The sequence below is a fragment of the Eleginops maclovinus genome, chromosome 4 (assembly GCF_036324505.1).
Source record: "Eleginops maclovinus isolate JMC-PN-2008 ecotype Puerto Natales chromosome 4, JC_Emac_rtc_rv5, whole genome shotgun sequence".
Classification (NCBI taxonomy): Eukaryota; Metazoa; Chordata; class Actinopteri; order Perciformes; family Eleginopidae; genus Eleginops; species Eleginops maclovinus.
Window position 1 is genome coordinate 10,772,691 of NC_086352.1, and position 20,335 is coordinate 10,793,025.

General features: G+C 41.2%; 1 protein-coding gene across 1 annotated transcript in view; it reads right to left on the minus strand.

The window, feature by feature from the left end:
• The window catches only part of LOC134863818 (protein unc-13 homolog C-like), a 93,587-nt gene extending 83,941 nt beyond the window's left edge, over positions 1 to 9,646 (minus strand). Inside the window, 1 exon segment of the mRNA XM_063882541.1 lies at positions 5,569 to 9,646. Within this exon segment, the coding sequence (XP_063738611.1) occupies positions 5,569 to 9,643 (4,075 nt within the window). The 5' untranslated portion in view covers positions 9,644 to 9,646.
• Positions 9,647 to 20,335: the final 10,689 nt, after the last annotated feature.

Consider the following 20,335-nt stretch of genomic DNA (forward strand, 5'->3'; position numbering starts at 1 on the left):
ATGCTATGATCACAGTCCAAACGTGTGAGTGTGTGAGGGCATGAGAATATTTCCAAGGGAGCTTGTGAAAAACAGAGGTAATCAAGGTAATAAAGAAGAGCAGGACCTCTTGATAGAAAATCTAAACCTCTAGCCTCCCTTGGAAATTCAAGATCTAAGTTTAAAAGCGAGCAAGACTGCAAGAGTACACGGCATGAACACATCCCTAAAGTGCGGCACATAACTGTTTGCTATGCTGCCAAAAGCTACAGCACAATGTTGTGGCAGTGAGAATGAATTCATTTAACAAAGACCATACAGTATATATGGCCATATTTCTATTGCCATTTTAACTTTTAAGTACATATGTAAACAGGGATAGGTTTAGGTAAAAGTTCTTTAAAATGAGCATTTGTTTCCAATAAATACAACTTTATTCCATAAATATTTTGGCTATGTTGCCTTTATTATTGTTGCCACATAATTATATATTTGATAGGATAATTATTTTCTTGATTTGCTTATAAAGTGTGTTTGAGCACTGTGAAAAGCGCTATAAAAATGCCATGTATGATTATTTAAATTTTGCTGGGCAGCTTTGCATATTGTCATGTCAGTATGGGGTTGAAACCGTGCAGTTTAACTAGGGTAATAACATCTCAAGCATTACTTTTTCCTTTTTTAGCACATCCTGCTAAACGTTAAATCCACAGACCTCACTGCAGAGAGGAGAGGATTGTGTAAAAGTGCATACAGGGAGAAGCAAGAAAGAGGAGAGACTATGAGGGCATGGCTGACATGACCTCCAGTTGTGTTCTGGCACATGGGATCAGAGTGCAGCAAGACCCCAGCACATAACATGCTGTAGGCAGCAGACCTGAAGTGAAAGCATCCTGATAAAAATGGGGAAAAATGCTCACTGGAGCAAAAAATCCTTCTGGTGTCAACTCCCAGTTTCTAGTCTCAACAGGAAAAACAAGTCCAGTGACTAAATATCTGAAGTGAAGCATAATACTAGCACCTTTTTATAGACACACGTGATGAAGTGTTTCCATCATGCAAAATATCAATGGACATAGATTTAGGCTGACCTTCATGCTGCTGCTGCTGCATTGTCCTTCAACACTTCTGCTAATGATCGGGAATTGTTTCATACAGCAAAAGTAAACACTGGTTTATTTCAGGATAATCTTTTCCTGACTTCCCTCCTGACAAAAAGTACTAATGGGCTGGTGAAAGTTCATCCCACAAGTAGGCAGATTCAGGTTCTCTAAAATATAATAATTAATGAATTATATATTTATTTGTGAAAGTCAGACCCAAAAGAGCATGTGTAATAATTATGACAGTTAACAACTGTCTTTTAACAGCAGAGTTTCTGTTTAGCGTTCATCTTGGAGATGTTCAAAAGGATTACATTTCAAGTTTTGGTATTTCTATTAATAATTCAATATGAACTCAGTGTTGACACTCACTAGATGATCGATAAGAATTTCCGTTGACTAGAATATTGATTATTATGTGCTGTTCGGTGAGTTCCCGAGAGCGACTGGTAATTTGATGAAACGTATATTTTCTGATACCTGCGTGTATTTATTTATTTATGACGTTATGTTGGATTTTAATAGATTTCAACGCATATTTTTATTAGCTGACTACATAATGGATGTCAGTGTATATAGTACATTTTGATTCATAAACTAAAGGCTGAATTATTGATAATCTCACAGTGGTCTGGTTATGGGATGACAGATATGTGATAAAACGGGGGCAGCGGGGAGACGTGTGCAGCGAGAGGCTTCACCCCTCCAGGCTTTGATGAAATTAAATGTGGTGGCTCAGAGTGAGATGTGAACATCATGGGTGCCTCTGCTACCAATTTGTTCACTGCTTGTCCATCTGATGACTCAACCAATACCACATGACCGCACCACATCCTCCTACAGAAGAAAAACGCATCATCTACTGTATATGTGCACTCGCTGTTCCCATCAGCTCCAATGTCTTCAGCTATGACTAAATGTGTTTGAAGCTCTCACACTGATGTCGGAGGGTTAATAGTTCAGTGTCAGCACAAAATATCCAACCTATGGGCATGAATGATGAATAAAACCGGGTAATTGGCCCTTCTATTTAAACATATGTGCATTTTGTTTTGGAAAATCTGATCTAAATGAAACATTTAAAGGCAAAACTAAGAGACAAGATATATTCTAGTGCTTGGTTAGTGGTAAAAGGTAGTAAGAGTAAACTGTGGCATGGAAGCTTTCCCTGTTTACTACAGTTAAATCAAAACAGCGTTATTGAATTGGCCAGTGCTTTGAATCGGATGGTATCAACAACAACAGAGACTCTTCATTCCCTGTATCTGCATTTTTCATACACACACTTTCATGAGAAATGGTGCACTAAGCATAAAGAGGGTCTACCTCCTTTGCTCCCCTAAGAGCAAGCAGCAAACTTCACTAGCAGCAGACCTCTATAAATATTCCAAGCAAGGCTGACCTGGTTACAGATTGCCCTTGGGAGTGTGAATTAGCATCTGAATACATTCGCTGCTGTAGCCGGTTGAAGACAGGCCTAGCAGGAGTGGCAGTACTGCTGAGACTCCCTTCACAGCTCCCTCTCAGACCAGCCAGCATGCTTTAGAGAATGGGCATGATGAGCACAATTCAGATACACAAGATGAAAGCATGAGTCTAATGAGGGGGGAGTGTATGCATGTCTGTGCTTCCATCAGTAGCTATTTATCCATTAGTAGTATAATGGGTTTTAAACAACTGGCACATAAATGCACATTACATTGATTTCTATCAACCCAGAGCAAGGGAAAGAGATTGTGTTAAATGTCACGTAGTTAGTGGTAATGCAACTTTCAGGAATTGCTTAATGCTGGACAGTCAGAGTTTGAAGTCAAGTTGTATTGTATTGCAATGCGGCAAACAAATGCATTGTGGGAGTGTTTTTGGATGACAGCGGAAACAGCAGGTTAATGATTTAATAACTGAAATACATGGTGTGTCACAATTATGTTATTCTATTTAGAGTACAAGGTCTGATTGTAAGCATTATTTTTCTAGCTATGTCAGCTGCTACTTGAAGATGGAGATTCAAGATGAAGATTCAACTTGTATTGTCATTGCACAGAGTACAAGTACTAGGACAACGAAATGCGGTCTCTGCATTTGACCCATCCTAGTGTTAGGAGAAGTGGGCTGCCATTATGTACGGCGCCGGGGAGCAGTGTAGGTAACCAGTGTCTTGCTCAGGGACACCACGGTGGCACTTAGTCTTTCGGGGACTTGAACTGGTGACCTTCCAGTTCCCAGGCCAAGCCCCTACGGACTTCGCCACCACCGCCCTATTAAACAACCTGAGAAAAATACCGATTAATGTCTAGGAGCAAAATAAGTATAGTATAAACTCAAATGGATTATCACTGGGTTGACATGTCTCACTATGTCTCAAATTTCTTCACACAGTTGGTTGAAAACAATAGCATATTGACGTCACTTTTCCTAGTACCAGGAATCACTATACCATGTACAATGTTTTAGACAAGGCCACTGAAAAAGGTGAGGAAAAATTAAGAAAGGAGCAGAAAACCATCGAGATTGAGGACAGATAGTCACATCATTTCATTCATACTCATATGCCCAGAATCTACAGCACGCCACATGTACATTGCCCATGTATGAGTCAATACAGAGAAATTAGTCAATCCAACTCTTCTTGCCTGATAGACTAGCACAAACCTTGACAACTTTATATATAAAGGATACTATTCAGATCGTATTGACAAGGATGAGTAACACACATTTTAAAAGTGAATGAATAGACCTATTTGAACAGTATTCATTGTGTTTGTGTCTAAGTCTTTGGTTACAATTGTAAAGACAATATGTCCTTCCAGTCTTGCATACTAATAGCTGCAGTTTGTTGGTGTTAAAAGGTTGGTAGGCTTGGTCACATGCACGTACATGACAAAGAAGGAAGCTCCTCTAATTTAATTTAATTTTAAAATTGTTTTGTTTTCAATATTTTTCACTGCAGGATGTTTGTTGAATGCTGAATGTGGCCATTGTGTTTGTGCACACACTCTGTCACACAGTCTTCAGGTGCCGGCATTCCCTGAACTACAGTACTTACCTCACCATGAGTACCACAGTAGCAGCTACATATGTAGGTCAGGAGCTTTTTCATTTTAAGTAAGAGTGGAAATTCCCTGGTCTCTTTTTTCACTCCAGTTGAAGGACTACTTTTCCATGAATGAATCAATCTAACCATTTATATGCCTGTGTTGGTTTTGAATTGTGTCTTGAGACATAATTCTCAAGCCATGTGATATAACGCATTTTATTACATGGCTTAGTTGAATACTCGATTCTGATTGGACAATTCAGAACATGTGACACGTTGCTAATCCAGTAGTAGAGACCGCTGTTTTTAAGGCTCCCTGATCAGCCTGTCGGGTTTTCTTTTCCCCATAATGACCGCCTTGCTGCACATTATCCCTTACTTAATTCAAGGTTTCTTCTGCAGGAATACAAATGAAAGCATTGGCAATATATATTATGCTCCATGTAAGGCATAATATGTCTAATTTTGTTTAAGCGAGAGTCAATATGTCAAGACTTCATGTAGAAGCATGCTTGACCATATTACTACAGTCTTGCCACACAGTGACTGTAGTAACATTTTATTCATATTGAAGAACTGATGGTAGTTTTGGAGGCCAGCCCTATTGTAGCTTTTAGAGGTCTTTTCAATTTTGATGATAAATGATAAACCTTCAGAAAACATGTTTGCGAGTATTATCGTTTCAGCCACAGTCTGCTATGAGAAAATCTAGTACTGTGCCATGGGAATACCAAAACAAAGTCAATGCCATCAGTAACACTGTCATCCACCTTCAGAGTAAGTCCTCCAAATCAGTTTTTCAACTCAAAGTAAATTACCAATTCAAAGAGAAATCCTTCAAGTTGATCAAGTTCGAGGTTCCCATAAATCCAACGATATGAAGTGTACAGCTCGTATCCACCACATGAATGAAAGCTATTCGCTATGATTCAGAAACTAAAACACTGTAACCTCTGAATGTTAATGTTTAACAAAGACATCAATGTTTTGTATATGTTCAGCTTGTTAACTTAAAAACCTACATTTTCCTAATGTCATTTTCCATTTCATAGGCAGTCTTGAGTCAAATTCAGGCATTATGTCTTTTAGAGAAACTCTTAAAGGATGCTCCAACACATGAGATTTATGAGTGTATTGCTGTATCTTCTCAATGGTTCCTCAAAACTCTCAGAGCGAACAGGAATACACCTACCAAAACAGATTTTTGTCAAGCAGCGCACCTGAAATGTTGGCTAGTTTTGTGCTGGTAAATATTCACAACCTGTAGTTAAAGTGCTGTTATACAAAACCACTGATATAGTTATTTAAGTCCTAGCTGTCTGGTTTTGATGACAACTTACTGTTACATTTGTACCTGTATTGCTAATGTAAAACCTTATAAAACAGAAGTAAAACATTTTTTCAAAAGTCACATTTTGACAAACCAAAGCAAATAACAAAGAGTCTTACCTCCTGCCAGGATCTGCTGCTCAAGTTCAGCCATCTGTTTCCGGTAAGCCCTCAGAGCGGCTTCCTTGAATGTTGGTCGGATACGTTTCTTGGGTGGGGCCTCTGTGGACTTCTCTGTAGACTTCTCCTCTGAAATATTTTTATTTTCATCCTCCTCTTTTTGTTCGACTTTTTCAGACAACTCAGCTACCTCCTCTATTATCTCCTCTACCTCTTCTAACTCCTCATCGCCCTCTTCCATCTCCTCTGTCACATCATTGTCATCTTCTACGTCTACATATTCCACCATTGCGTCATATTCAGCTGTGTTCTCTGTGAGTTGGGTTTCATAGTCTTCACAGAACTCTTCATCCAAACTGCAATCATACTCCAGAACACATGCCTCTTTACTTGTCTCATATTTCTCTGTGGCTTCAATATCTTGAGAAGCCTCAAAGTCCTGAAAGGGATCATCATCTTGAGAGACATCAATGTCATCAGACACATCATAGTCCTGTGAAGTCTCACACTCCTGCACAGCTTCATCTGTCTCGTCTGTCTCATCAGCATTCGTTCTGTTTTCCAAGTTGGCTAGTACCTGCTCCATCACTTCGACATAGTGGGTCTCATTGTCCACTGGTTGTTCCAGGCCTTCTGGCACTGAACCTGCTTTCTTATTATCTGCCTTGTTGACAGGCTCTTTGTGGGCATCTGAGTCGGTTGCAGTAGAAGGGCTACTAACACCAGAAGTAGACAGGGTGCGAAAACGGCCCATAAATGATGAGTTGGTGGGCTCCTCAGGAGGAGCAGGAGTAGGTGGGCCAGACTTCCAAACAACCTCCAGAGCCGACTTAGCTCTCTGTAGTGTAGAGCCAAAGCCAAAACCAAAGGACTTCTCACTGAGATCTATGCTGAGCCTACTACTCCAAGACTTGGGGACTTCCTCAACTGTCTCTGTTCGAATCTCGCTCTGACTGCGGTACATAGTTGAAGATTTATTCTGAGTCTGGTGAAAGCTATGATTGACATCCAGTTCAGGGAATTTATCCTTAGGAACTACTTTGGGGGTTTCTTTAGGGGCATCTTTAGATGCTACTTTGGGTGCAACTTTAGGGACTTCTGATGGGACTGCTTTTGGGATCTCCTTGGGTAGCACCTTAGGACTCTCTTGAGGTGCTACCTTCGGGACTTCTTTAGGTGAAATCTTAGAAGCTTCTTTAGGTGGAATCTTAGAAACCTCTTTAGTGGGTACTTTACCAGTCTCCTTAGATGCTATTATAGTTATCTCTTTTGGGAACTCTTTTGGGGGTAGTTGTGCAGCTTCTTTGGAGACCTCTTTAGCAACAACTTTCAGACCTTCTTTAGGAGCAACTTGTGGTAGATCTTTAGCAAACACTTTCGGAGACTCCTTAGGGGATTCTTTAGGGGACTCTTTAGGGGTTGAAATAGGGCTCATAATTGGGGTTATTTTAGGGCTCTCTTTAGGTGACTCTCTTGGACTTTCTTTTGGAGTCACTATTGGGCTAACTTTCGGGGTAGTTTTAGGAGTGACTTTGGTAGGCTCAAAAGAACTTATCTTTGACGTCACTTTAGAAACTTCTTTAACAGCGGGCTTTGTTGCATCTTTAGGTGTAACTTTTGTACGTTCTTTAGGAAGGGCTTGAGAGGGTTCTTTAGCTGCTGGTTTCTGTACCTCTTTTGGTAAATCTTTAGGAGGTGCTTTAGTTGTCCCTTTAGATGATACTTTAGTAGCAGAAACCTTTGGGATTTCTTTTGGCAATATTTTGGTAGTTTCTTCTTTAGGAGCCAATTTAGTCTGTTTATGTGTAGTCTTAGCAGCAGCTTTGGGGGTATCTTTAGAGGATACTTTTGTGTTTTCTTTTGTAATCATCTTATTGCCTTCCTTAGACTGCCGGGCAGATGTCTTGATTACAGGCTCCCGTTCTGTTATGGGAGGAATAATGTGTGTGGTTATAGGTGGTAGAGAGTCTCTGTCAAGCATCATGAATTCCTCTTCTCCTTCAAATTGTAAATCAACCTCCTGACATTTAGTGATGTTTTCTGGAAAACCAGGGATGGTTGACGGGTCAAAGGGACTGCTAACCTCTATAGAAGCTTCCAAACCAGAGTCAGCACCCTGCTCAAGATGATGCCAGTCTTTCCAGGGTGAGAGGTCACCTTGAAGAGAGAGCTGGGAGCCACTGTAGTGGCTTCTATCTCCTGACATGCAGACAAGTCCATTGCTCACCCCACTGTCAATTGTTTCTGTGGTCTCAATCTCATTATGTTCATATGTTTGATTTTCATGGCCGAGCGGGTGAGTCTCGCTAGCATACCAGGAGGAGGACATGTCTTCTTGTTTTCTCTGCCACAGTTCCTGATCAGAAGAGGACAGCAGCGAGCCACCATTTGCCCGTGTAAAGTACTGACTTTCTGAAAAGTCCTCGGAGTACGACTGGCAAAGTTTTGAGCAGTCGGACTCAGAGCGGCTGAGCTTAGGGGTGGAGTAGTCACTCTGGGAAAGCCAACCTGGGGTCAAATCAGCGTAGTAAGCCTTTGCATGCTTGTCTGCATCATAGTAGGAGTCATCAGCATAGTGCACAGTGCCTGAGTAGCCGGCTTCCTCTCCTGACCGGCTATGGTCATGGGAACGCCTCTTCTCTGATTTGCTCTTGTGAACAGGCTTTGAAACCACCATTGCATATTTATTTCTGCTTAATTCGTCTAATTCTTTATCACTGTCCATTGAGTCCCAGTCATCGCTCTCGACTACTTTGTCCTTCCCTGAGACTTTTATATCCATGCTTTCATAGGTTTGTGAGGAAGACATTGCTTTGTCTTTTCTCTCCTTTCCATCTTGAGTTAAGCTATCTGTAGTGACTGTAATACCTGTCCCTTTGAGTTTATAGCACTTTTTTAAGACTACATCCCTTTCTTGGGTTGTTGCAAATATAACAATAATTGGTCGGGGTTTTGCATTAGAACATTCTCTCTGTTGCCCTAACCTATGAGCAAGCTCAATTTTAATTGTTTTAAGGGCATCAATGAAACCCATTTTGTCTTTCAGTATTTTGTATATTACAGTCTCCGTTTTCTCTGCCCTTTCTTCAGGAACATTAATGAACCGCAAGGTTGAGTTATTGGCCTGGTGGCTAATTTGTTTTATGTAGTCATGAATATCACGTGTTTCCCTTCTAGATTGGACAAATCCTGTGCGAAGCTGCTCGATCTCACTTTGAACTACTTCCACACTGCTGGATATCTCATCAATGGAGCTTTTTAGGGCATTTACATGGCCGCGTAGCTCGGACAGTTCTGTCTCTATCTGGCTGATCCCCTGAAGCTCCTTGAAGATCATTTCCATGACATCCTGGGTCTGACTAATGCAACCTGTGGAGGAAGAGCCAGGCTCCAGGGTTGAGCTCTTTTGCTGCCGTCCAGCACGGTCCAAGGACTTGCTCCGGATGCCCAAGGTTTTCCTCCAATTGCTCACCTCGGAGTCTGAGGAGACGCATTCCTGACTTTTTTTCCATTTTCTTAACTTGCGTAGAGCACCCAGTCTAAGTGTGTGCAGACTTGAGCGTTCCACTCGCTCGCCCTCAGAGCTGCCATCAGAGGGAGCCAAACTGATGAGGCTCTTCCTGTTTCGTCTTACTGGCATAGTGTGTGATTTTTGCTCATCCAGTCTCCTTACAAGTTTTGTCTCACTCAAGGACTCAGAGTAACTACTATCAATTGAAAGAACTTCAGAAAAGATACTTTCATTATTATTCAAAAAGAGAGAGTTTTTCGGGAGTCCATTTGCTATGGCTACACGATAACTGAAAGTGGGTGACAGTGATGAGCAATCGTTTTTTCCGTCGTCTTCTTCAAGCGATATGTTACGTGCCGAAGAGCATTTGGAAATCTTTTTAACAGTAGTCTTCAGTGTGGTAGAGAGAGTTAGATTGTGCGCTTGCAAATCAGTGGTCAATTTGGGCTGTTTATTTTCACTTCTCTCTTTCTTCTTTATTGGGTTTGCCAATTTCTTTGTAAACATTCCTTTGCAAATCTTTTTAATGTAAGATGATATAGTATATATTAGGGCAGAAACCATGGATGGCAATACTGAGGACTATTTTTATCTTCAAGTGAAAGGAGAATGTGGCTGAGAATACAGCGGTGATGAGCCAAGCACGATCAACTTGTGTTTGACAATATGATCCCAGCTCACAATCACTAAAACCACAGTCCGTGTAGAAGCTCAATACTTTTAAATCCAGTGGCCTTCTTCCCGAGATGGTACATCTTTCTCTGTAAGACAGAAAAAACAAATATTAACTCTACATTTGATTTGCAGATTCCAAAATGTCACGAGCAGGGAGCACCTCTATGTGTAACTTAGTAACACAAGCTGTTGCTGTGGTACATATATAGACAGTGGACATTAGACAATCAGTTTAATCCAACAATCTTCTGATGTATTGTGAAAAGAAACCAATGATTTACATACAAAATGGATCATTCATTTGAAATTTTAAACAAATCTCAGTAATGATTTAATTACTTTATTGTGTAGCACATCGCTTTAAAGCAAATCCCACAGAGCCTTGCAGTAACCCTGATGTAGACAAAGAGAGAGAATTAAAGCGTTGTGTGTATGTACTTGTAAGTGGGCGGGGTAGAGGTGCTGGGGGAAATCAATTGCATGTGTATATGACTGCTTGGCATTCATGTATCGATGTGTGTACTGTATTTGTCAGTCAAGGTCAATAGACACTGGCTACACTGATATATTCAGCTTCTACAGCAGGAGAACCAATACTTTTAATTGCTTCAGTGTTACAATACTCTTGTCCGAGTGTGTTCCCCACTAACACATACTGTATCTTGATTAATGAGAAATGCGGTAACCATAAATACACCTTTTTAAAATAAGCATCTCCTCTTGTTCATCATTTTCAACACAACCATATTCTAAAATCACAAGTCAAAATATGTCTATTACCTATTTCCCATGTATTGATTGTAGAGATGAGAGGGTTTTCCCTAATTGAGATGATGAGGTTAATGACCTATATTGTCATACATTAAATATCCCACTTAGTTCAATTTGAAAGCTTCAGCACCTTCAGTTGTCATAATGCATATTTGCCTCAGACTATATAGTTTTTTCAGAAAGTGAAATGGTCTTGTTTGTCTCATGGAAAGGCACTAGAGACTGGAATAACACTGTATAGATTTTAACAACTTGGAGGTGTATGTTTTTTATAGCAAAACAGGCCGACAGTGTAGAAATGAACGGTTGTTGTGCAGAGAATCTGACAGCTGCTCCACATTAGTTCTGGGATATAGAGCTTGATGTGTCTACAGTCTCATGACCACAGAGACATGCTCACTTCAAATGATCTGTGAAACACGGCAACACAGTTCACTTTAATGCTGGGCTCTGAAGAAGAACCAGGCATTAGCAAATTGAGCTTAAGGCTATAGCTGCCAGCATTGATGTGTTTCTGCCAGATTCATGGTTGATTGAATGAATTTAGGGGCTTGACCATTTGTTAACTTTACAGTTTAAGGTTTGGGGCGGGCATGGTGCAGGGATGTTTGTGCAAGGAAACACTTTCATTGTTTGTAATGCTGAAGGTCTTGTGCAATAGTACCAATCTTAATAGGTGGGTAAACCCCGTGCATCTAGTAAGGAACTTTGACTTAAGCTGTCATTGTACTGTAAATGACTGATTCCTACAACATTTGTTCAGTATGGAAATTAAGAGAAAAGATGCATTAAAATGTATAATGAGGTTTAATACTACAGTTATTTTTATACTATGAGGAAGTTTGTGACTCAGCTATCTTGTAGACTGGTGTAAAGCCAAGAGCAGCCTTTTTGCAACCATTGGGTCAAGAGCCAAAAACTGCCCCTCCTCTCAAATAAATCTCATTAGATAGTGTTTGAATGTGTTCTGACATTGCCTCACAAATGTCCACTGACATTTTTCGCTCGCATATGAATCTCTAACCTGCATGCACAAGACTGAGGGGCGTCGCAGCACAGGCAGAGTCAACTTGTGTTAATCAGTGAGCATGGGAGGGTTAACTGCCTTGTTCAAGGGCACATGTTGTTAGGGTAGGAGAGTGATGGCTTATTCACTTCCTCAACCAGGATAAGAGAATAAGATTTGGCATCCATTGTTTAATCAATGGATGCCAAATGATAAGAATCCTCAAGGAATTAATCATTTTGCTAAATATGTAAAGCGGCTACACACCAACACAGGTGTTTCTACCGGATCAGACCTCTTCTCTGTACTGTGGGGGCGTGAACAGACTAAAATTGATTGACATCTACCAAACTCTGTGGTTAGTTTAATTGGAACTGTTATGATTAGAAAATGTATTACTATTATTAGCAAATAGATGTTTTTGTAACATCACTTAACTCCTCGGTTAGCTCTACCCATCTGTAACCTTAGTAAATCCTAATCAGCCAGAGTAATTGAAAATGAATGTGTGGGTTCCCACGACTTTGCTGATTGATAACAATGTGGAGAGTGGCGACAGCAGTTTCATGATCAACTAAGACTGGGAAATGTACATTATACAGTCATGAGAGGCACCATTTATTCAGAATTGGGTAAAAAACGATTTTCTTATAATCAGTCAATCTGAAATTAGTTAGTTCTTTTCCCATTCAATGATTCCTTATGGCATTAAAATAAATTGCAATTTGGTGTATATAACAAATGAAAATATGTATTATTTCCGCACTTGAATAACACAATCTAATGAACATAATTTAATGTAGGCATGAAGGAAATATAAGACAGAAAATATGAGTGAGGATGTAGTGGATTAAAATCAAATAAAAGGACTTGAAATCGAAAGGGATATTTCACTATATAATAAAGGAGGTTTGGGAGATACCTATAGAATATTATACACACTAAATAAGTTAGTTGCAACAGAAATGGAGGATTGTGGTCAATGATGATAATAACTGCACACCTTTCTTAGCCAGTGTGTTAATAATGCATGAAGTTCAGCGTTGGCATCGAAATCTGTGTCTTCTTTCAGTCTTATACTGAAAAACTGAAATGTTTGAGTGTTGCCTTCGTAAGGAAGAGGCCGAGGTCACTTGCTCTGAAGAAGGGCTAGCCGGTCAGTTGAGATGAAGCACCTCTCTCTGGGTTTTCGGGTCGGCAATGTTGGGTTTCCTTTCTGTACGATCAAACACACTTCTGTTGCCCTCTGCAGACATAGAGGTGATACACGGATAACAGAGGAGGTTGTCTCTGGGTTACTGAGCACAGGCAGAGTATCTTTAAGTTGCAGAAATGTGCTGGTAATGCACAGCTCAAGACGTCTCCCTCTGTGGCTGTCAGTGTTAGAGTGCTGTCTGCTGACCAGAGCATGGCTACCAGAAGTACTTTAATATAACCAAATAAACTGTTACACTGTGCAAAAGAGTTTTAAATGCAAGGTTCAAAAGTGGTTGGAAAGGTTGAAAAAACGTTTCAACAAAGAAAAGGTATGAACCGAATCTTGAATACACCATGTCACAGCTTAAGCAGCTCATGGGGAAAAGGTGGCTTTGAGCCAAGCTAATTGCTTTGGTGTGCTTTTCAAAGAGGAAATACAAAATAAGGGCATATTCATTATTAATACTAACAAATGCAAAGAAAGGTATTACAAATTGGGCATACTCGGTACTCTGCTGATATTATCTGATCAGGATAAACACTTGACTTGTTTAACACGGACATGGTGAAGTTTTCAAGTCTATTATAACTGCTTTAATTACATTTGAAAATGAATCGCTCCTTGAAGATCTCAAAATACCTTTATCATTTTCTCAGTCAAATGTCCGTTGTTGGTTAATTGGGAATCTGTGTTTTGCTGACAGATATGAGCAAAATGGTCTCTAATGCAGACAATGTGAGTTTTGTAAAGTTCAATGTGCATTTTGTCATCAATACTTATTTTTCAATTCATGGTTCAGTTCATAATAACACATACAAATAGTCAGTTTTGCATAATATTTACTAACCTTTCAGACTATATTAGGTAATATGTCAAATATATTACCCATTTTAGATTTTGTGTAATCAAAACATATTGATTAGGTTGCATATTGTTGAATGGCTCAACCATTATGGAATAAACAACGCTCCACATAAAATAAACCTTATAATGATTCATTTGGCCAATTATTCTGATGCAGTGTTTATAATTGAGCTACAGCCCCAATCATGGCTGACAGCATCTGGAATATGTTGCTGTTTAATGCAACAGTGACTAGATTTATACAAAGTCAGAACAAATCACAACAAAAGAGTTGTAGGGTTTAATGAGTGTTGATTAACAAATAGGGAGTTGACTACCTCTTAACAGAGGCAGCACTCTGACATCTGCATGTTAGACAGATAGAGTATCCACCCTCTTCCAGAGCTGGAGTTTGTTCGCAAATTGCTTGATCATACCTACAAGGTATCGCCTGTATCGTCTCATTATAGCTTAATGGCAGATAACTGGATCACATTATCTTACTTCAATGTGTTATCAAATTGATTACAGAAACTGCAACACATGCGGAGCGAAGACTAACAAGCAAATTGGCACCAGATGAAATGGAACCATTTATTAAGCCATCATGACAAGCACATGCGTGAATGAGATCACATGTTGGGTTATCTAAGTCTACAGTATCTCCACTATTGTCCATACACGCTTTGTAGCGTAGTACGCAAATCTAGTGAGATAGAGCTCATTCTGTAATACCTAAGTAGAGATAAGTGGGCAGCAGCTATATTGGTTTTTAATAGAATGAGATATAAATACTTCATTTATATAAGTAGCATGTGCTCAAAGACACACCCTCTGCCCACCATGATATAGAGCACTCTATGGAACATACAGTCCTTACAATATGTAGCTATTAGCGGGTATTACATCATACAGTATGACGTTTTCAAGCATGGTATATATTCAAAAAGCCATGTTAAATTGATGTGCAAATAGGTTGTTTTTTTCTATCCATATTAACGTCTTATTCCACACTAACTAATTCAAAGGTAATGTGCCTCTGGGCAACGCTGAAACTCCAAATACATGTCGTAAAATATGCTTGGACAGCTACTGTAAAGGCATCCGAAAAAGAGTTACTTGCAACTCTGACAAATGAAAAAAAGTGGGAATTCCTGTGGTCCTGAGGTATGTGAGTCAGACCAAAGAAACCTCCAGAGAAAGGGGGAGCACCTCAGCCACACCCACTCCCTATGCTCTGAGGCACTGCTACCCAAATCCCTGCATAATGTCCAGGGACCCATTTCCCCGCTTTTTCCTAATGCATCTGATTAGCAGAGCACTCTAAAAGTCCCACAGTCACTACCACTCTACTTTGATGAAAAATGAGTGTCAGTTGGAGGCATGCTAACCTATATCTCACAATAGTACAATCTGCTCTCCTCTACTGATTAAAACTCAAGTATGCCAATTTGAGGTTATAATGCTGCAAGCAATTACACTACATGCGTTGATGGGCTGTACATTCTCTCATCATTCTGTGTGAAGCTGAGGGATATTTTGTTGCAAACCAACTGAATGCATAGAGATGAGAGATGTGTTACGTCATGTCTCCAGAACACATGATTATGGATTACGGTGGAGTGTGGATTGGTGTACATGTGGTTTTGTGCATGCCCATGAGTCTGTGTGTGCAGCAGTGCGTGCACACACATGTGCGCCATGCATGCCTCCGTGCATGATTGCTTTTAAGCATGCATTTGCTGCCCAGAGAGAAGAGCGAAGCACACCAGTGGGGGATGAGTATGTGAGGGTGTGTGCATCCTCAGATCATATTGCCCTCACGCCCATCCTCAGCTACATTCTGCCTCCCTTCTCCTAACCTGTGTATTTCCCAACAGTGAAATATCTGCCTGCAGCCCTAAGAAACCAGCCAACATCACAACAGATTGTCTCACCTCGTAAATCAAAATATTACCTTTTCTTTGGCCGGCATGAGGAGAACCAGTCTCATCGCTTTTGCTCAGTGTGAAACAACAGCATTGCTCACATGCGTTCATGTTTTGCGTTACGCATAACAACATGAGGAAAGGTTAGAATGAGATGAATGGGACGTTGACACTGTTGGAATCAGATCTGTTTTTGATAATAAACATCCAACCGACTAAAGCACAACACCTCACATTTTTTTTTTGTTATATTTCTCACTCCAGATACATCAACAGATGATGCCGTCTAACCGCATCATTCTCAAATAACGTTTCATTAATCCGCTGACAGGGCCACAGAGAGAGGGGAGGGAAGCAACAAGAAGATGTAGGATGAAGTCGGTCAAGATTCCCCCGCCATGCAAACACGCATCCAGCGACCAAATGGGCTCCGCCACTAAACATACCTGGTTGTGTCAAATCCTCGTGCAGGACGCCAGTGGTAGTGAGCACAGCAAGCCGTGTGGAGCCGATTCCCCGATTTCAGCGAATGGTCGGTGAGAGGATAGCAGCTGAGGAGGGGAGGGCGGGAGGAGAGCGGCTCGGTGCGCAGCTGCCTGCTAATACCACAGCTCACAGCATCTCTCCGCGTCCGTAAGACACCACATCCCACAGCCCTGCCTCCGTGCACAAACACACACACACCTCTCCTCCATGCCACCTTCTGTGCCCACCGCTCGATCCTCTGCTGTGCTCCACTGTTCGCGTAATGGGGGACCGAAGACGCTGCCCTTTAATGCCGCAGGCTGCTGGGTTTTTATTTCCCCCACGACTCAAACACACACACACACACACACACAGTCACACACCCATGCTCGAACGGCAGTGTCACAGCACGAGGTGTCTAGTCCAAAAATTGTGCAGACGGGTGGTGGTTGCGCTGATGGGGAGACAGACAGCGCGACTGTCGGCTGCTCAGACTGAGGCTCTGCTCCCCGGCTGGAGGATGTCTGTCCCTCCCTCGTACAAAACTCTCTCTCCCGCTCTCACTCTCACTCTCCCTCCCTCTCTCTCCTTCTCTGTGCTCACTGAGCCAATCGAGCCCACAGACACACACAAACACACACACACACGCACACACACACACACAGAAAATGCAAGATACCCCCAAACACACGCACACAGGCTTGTGAGAGAAGCTTAAGTGAGAGGGAAGAAAAGGAGGAAAGAGGGAGTGAGGATGAGATTGTGTGTGTGTGTGTGTGTGTGTGTGGTGCGTGCGTATGTGCGCGCGCGTGTGCGTGCGTGGCTAGATAATTGTATGATCATACCACTGCAAAAACTGCACATTCCGATGGAAACATGAGAGTGATGTAATAGGTCAATAAACCTTAAACCACCACAGTCAGACACACATGATGTTACAATGTTAAGCTACAAGCATTTTTGCTATCATTTTTCGTCAGGGCTCGTGCATGCCATGTGCACACGCGCAACTGTACGGCGTGTGTGCGTGCCTGCAGGATACTAGGAGCGCACTTTCATCTCTTTCTGTCAAACAGTCACAGTCACACACACACACACACACACACACACACACACACACACACACACACACACACACACACACATTTTATGATCCAAGCCACCCTGCACTCTCCTAAGAGGACCATTCCCATCAGTAGCCTACACACACACTCACACACACACACACACACAGCCGAGTTACACTCAAACATCATCTAATTACGTCTCTCACTGGAAATGTCGTCATACATGATTGCCCATCCACGTTGCAAATTAGTCATCTATGTATTCTGGTGTGTTAAAACACCATCAGCGTTGTGAGAAGCACGTGATTGAATTTCAAGGCTATATGCAAAAAAAACAATCATTTGGAAGTAAAAAAAAAAACACTTATAAGCTCGCGACAAAATAGCAGGAGGTGATTTGCTTAATTTGTCCTTGTGTGACAATTTGCTAATTGAGGCTTTGGTGTCATGTTGACAGAAGGGGGGGGGGGGGGGGGTGTAGAATGAAGAAGGACATGGCGACGTGAAACGATTGCAGGTAGAGTGTCACATGACATCTCACATCATTTGGGCTACTCCCACTGCCTTGGTGGTGATTAAGCATTCAAATAAAACCCATCTCTCTCCGTCTCTATTTCTCTGCTGCGAACACCCCCAACCTCCTCCCCTCTCCCCTCGTGCCTGAGTCTGCTTCCCTCTGTCAGTCTTGCTCTCCTCCCTCAGCTGAGATGTGTGTCATGCGTTCCTCCAACAGCCACTAATTGTCTGGCCTTCTAGCGAAATCACATTTCTCCTTCTCTCTAACATGGGAGAGAGGGTGTAGAGAGAGAGAGAGGGGGGGGGGGGGGGGATGCTGATGTTGTGCATGGCTGCTGCTCGCCCCCAGCTGGCAATGAAAGCAACTGCAGCTTGGAAGCTCAGCTGTTTCAGTCTGACCCAAATGGTCCCCTCCAATCACTGCAGCACACTTGTGTTCAGCCAAAGATAGCAGAGCAGAAGCTGATTTATGTTAGCATTTGACATGGTTCAGCTCGAGTCTAATGTGATCTAAGAACGGGGCAAATTAGCTAATTAATTGTGTCTGGAGAATATTGTGGACTAGTTCATTTGTGCCACATGTATCACATACTGTAGTGCAGGCTATTAGAGTTATGGGCCATCAATACAAACATGATTATTGTAAGAAAAAGACAGAAAACAACAAATGCCAAATCCTACATGGTGTGTTCACCCTCTAATATTCCTCTTTATTCCCATTTCAGTTTCATTCTCCATCTGCCTCTCTGTTGTGTTTTTCTCTCGTGTATTTCACTATTCCACTTTATGTGTTTTCTGGAAACGGATACCCTTGCTTCTGTTTGTACATGGAGCTGCCAAGAGACGGCAAGCCAAGACTCCTGAGGTCTTCTCTACCTCCATCCCCCACCCTCCTCTCTTCTTTCCAGCCATCGTCTTTCCATGCTTGTTTTAGAAATATTATCCCTTTATTCCCTCCCTCTCTCTTTGATCACCTTTAATGTTTACCTTTATTTCAAATCAAACACGACACCAACGTCTTGAATAATTAACTTGTTGTCTTTAGTGTAGATTCAACTGAGCACTTACAGTAAATAAACAGAGTATTTTCTCTCATTCGAAGTAAATCTAATTTGAAATTTTCAGATTTGGCAAACGGTAAGCCTACAACAACCTCCGTACAGCAGGAAGACCTGGCAAACAGATTTAACGAGATTGCTTCTTAGCCTTAAAAACATGCTCTGTTCCAATTGTCAAGCATTCTCCATTAAGACACCATAGTGTAGTTTTAAACAGAAAATCAGACAAGCCAAATAGAGAAAACAAAATTGAGGTGCATTGCAATTTTTGAAAAACCTTCTGGCTTTGTGCAACCATTAGGTCAAGATGTTTGTCATGCTTATTTCTGAAAGCTGATTTTACACAAACAAAATAAACTAATTCCCTAACAGCGTGTACATAGTTTAGACTTTTGAACATCACTCTATCAATGATAGCGATTTAGCTCATCAACAATATGAACCCCATATGTTCAAAATAGCGACCATATGTACATAAGAACCCATATGTAGAGTTCAAACGTGAACCCATCTTCTAGCCCATTTGACAATGTATCACCATCTGTTCTGAAAAGAGTCACTGATGCCAGCCTACATGCTAAGAGCTCTCCTGTTACTGGCTATATCCCCAAGTATGATGAGCAACAATTGCACCTTTATTGATCAAACTAATTCCCTATTTTCTCACTGACTAAAAACAATGGATATACAGTATCTCTACTTTACATTCTACACAAAATTCCCAGAAAATAGTGTACATCTGTTGGACTTCAATGCCAAAAAAGACCACCTGTGTGTACCATGAAGTAGGCTGGGCAAAACAAGTGTTTTTCTATGCACAGTAGGTAAATGCGGTATGCCAAAAACACCAGGATGTCGAACTGCATCCGGTTGCAATTAGCAGTATGCAAGACAGTGCAATGCTGGGTTATGCTAAACCACAATGTTTTGAGTTGGGGATTCGTTTTCTGACCTGCATAGGTGACACTAAATGCTGAGCCTATGTGACACTTTTGCAGATATATAATTTGTATGCATAAGAAATGTCACAGTACAAGAATAAGGGCTTAACACAATAGAATGAAAATATCGAGACCTTCATCCTCTGGAGGTGAAAACACAGGAAAGCTGGAGCTAATGAGATAGGCAGATGGCCTTTATATAGCCCTATAGTGGCTAAATCCTTCCACCGATGCATAAAGGGATAGCTGTGGGCTGATGTGGCATTAAATCTAGCACATGACTATCAGCTTGAAGGGAAACATCCTTACATTTATGTTGAGAAGAGAGAGCACATTAAGGGAGTCTTTTTAGATCATACAGCTGTCTGTCGACAGCTGGCATCAATTCATGCTGCCTTCAGCACTATAGTGGATTAACATTTTCATCATATTAGCACCTGGTGAACCAGAGTAAGTTTAACATTGTTACTGGTGGGGGGATCAACAGAATATCAAAGAAATGGTTGTGATTGGAAATAGGAGGGGTTAAGAGTGATGTTTATGGAATTTTTTACACTCACCATAAAACTTGTCCGGCAATGATGAGGTGTTAAAGCTTTGCTTGAGTAAATTCACACCTCAAACAAATCAAGTATCATGTTTCCAGAGGACTGTCAAGCTATTTGTGTGTAAAACCCCAGCAGTTCTGACCCTGTTGACCAATTATTTTCCAATTTATCAGCAAAGAAATGTTTTTTTGTCATCTTTGTGGAATATGCAGTAACACCCTCATCTCCAGGATTCGTCTC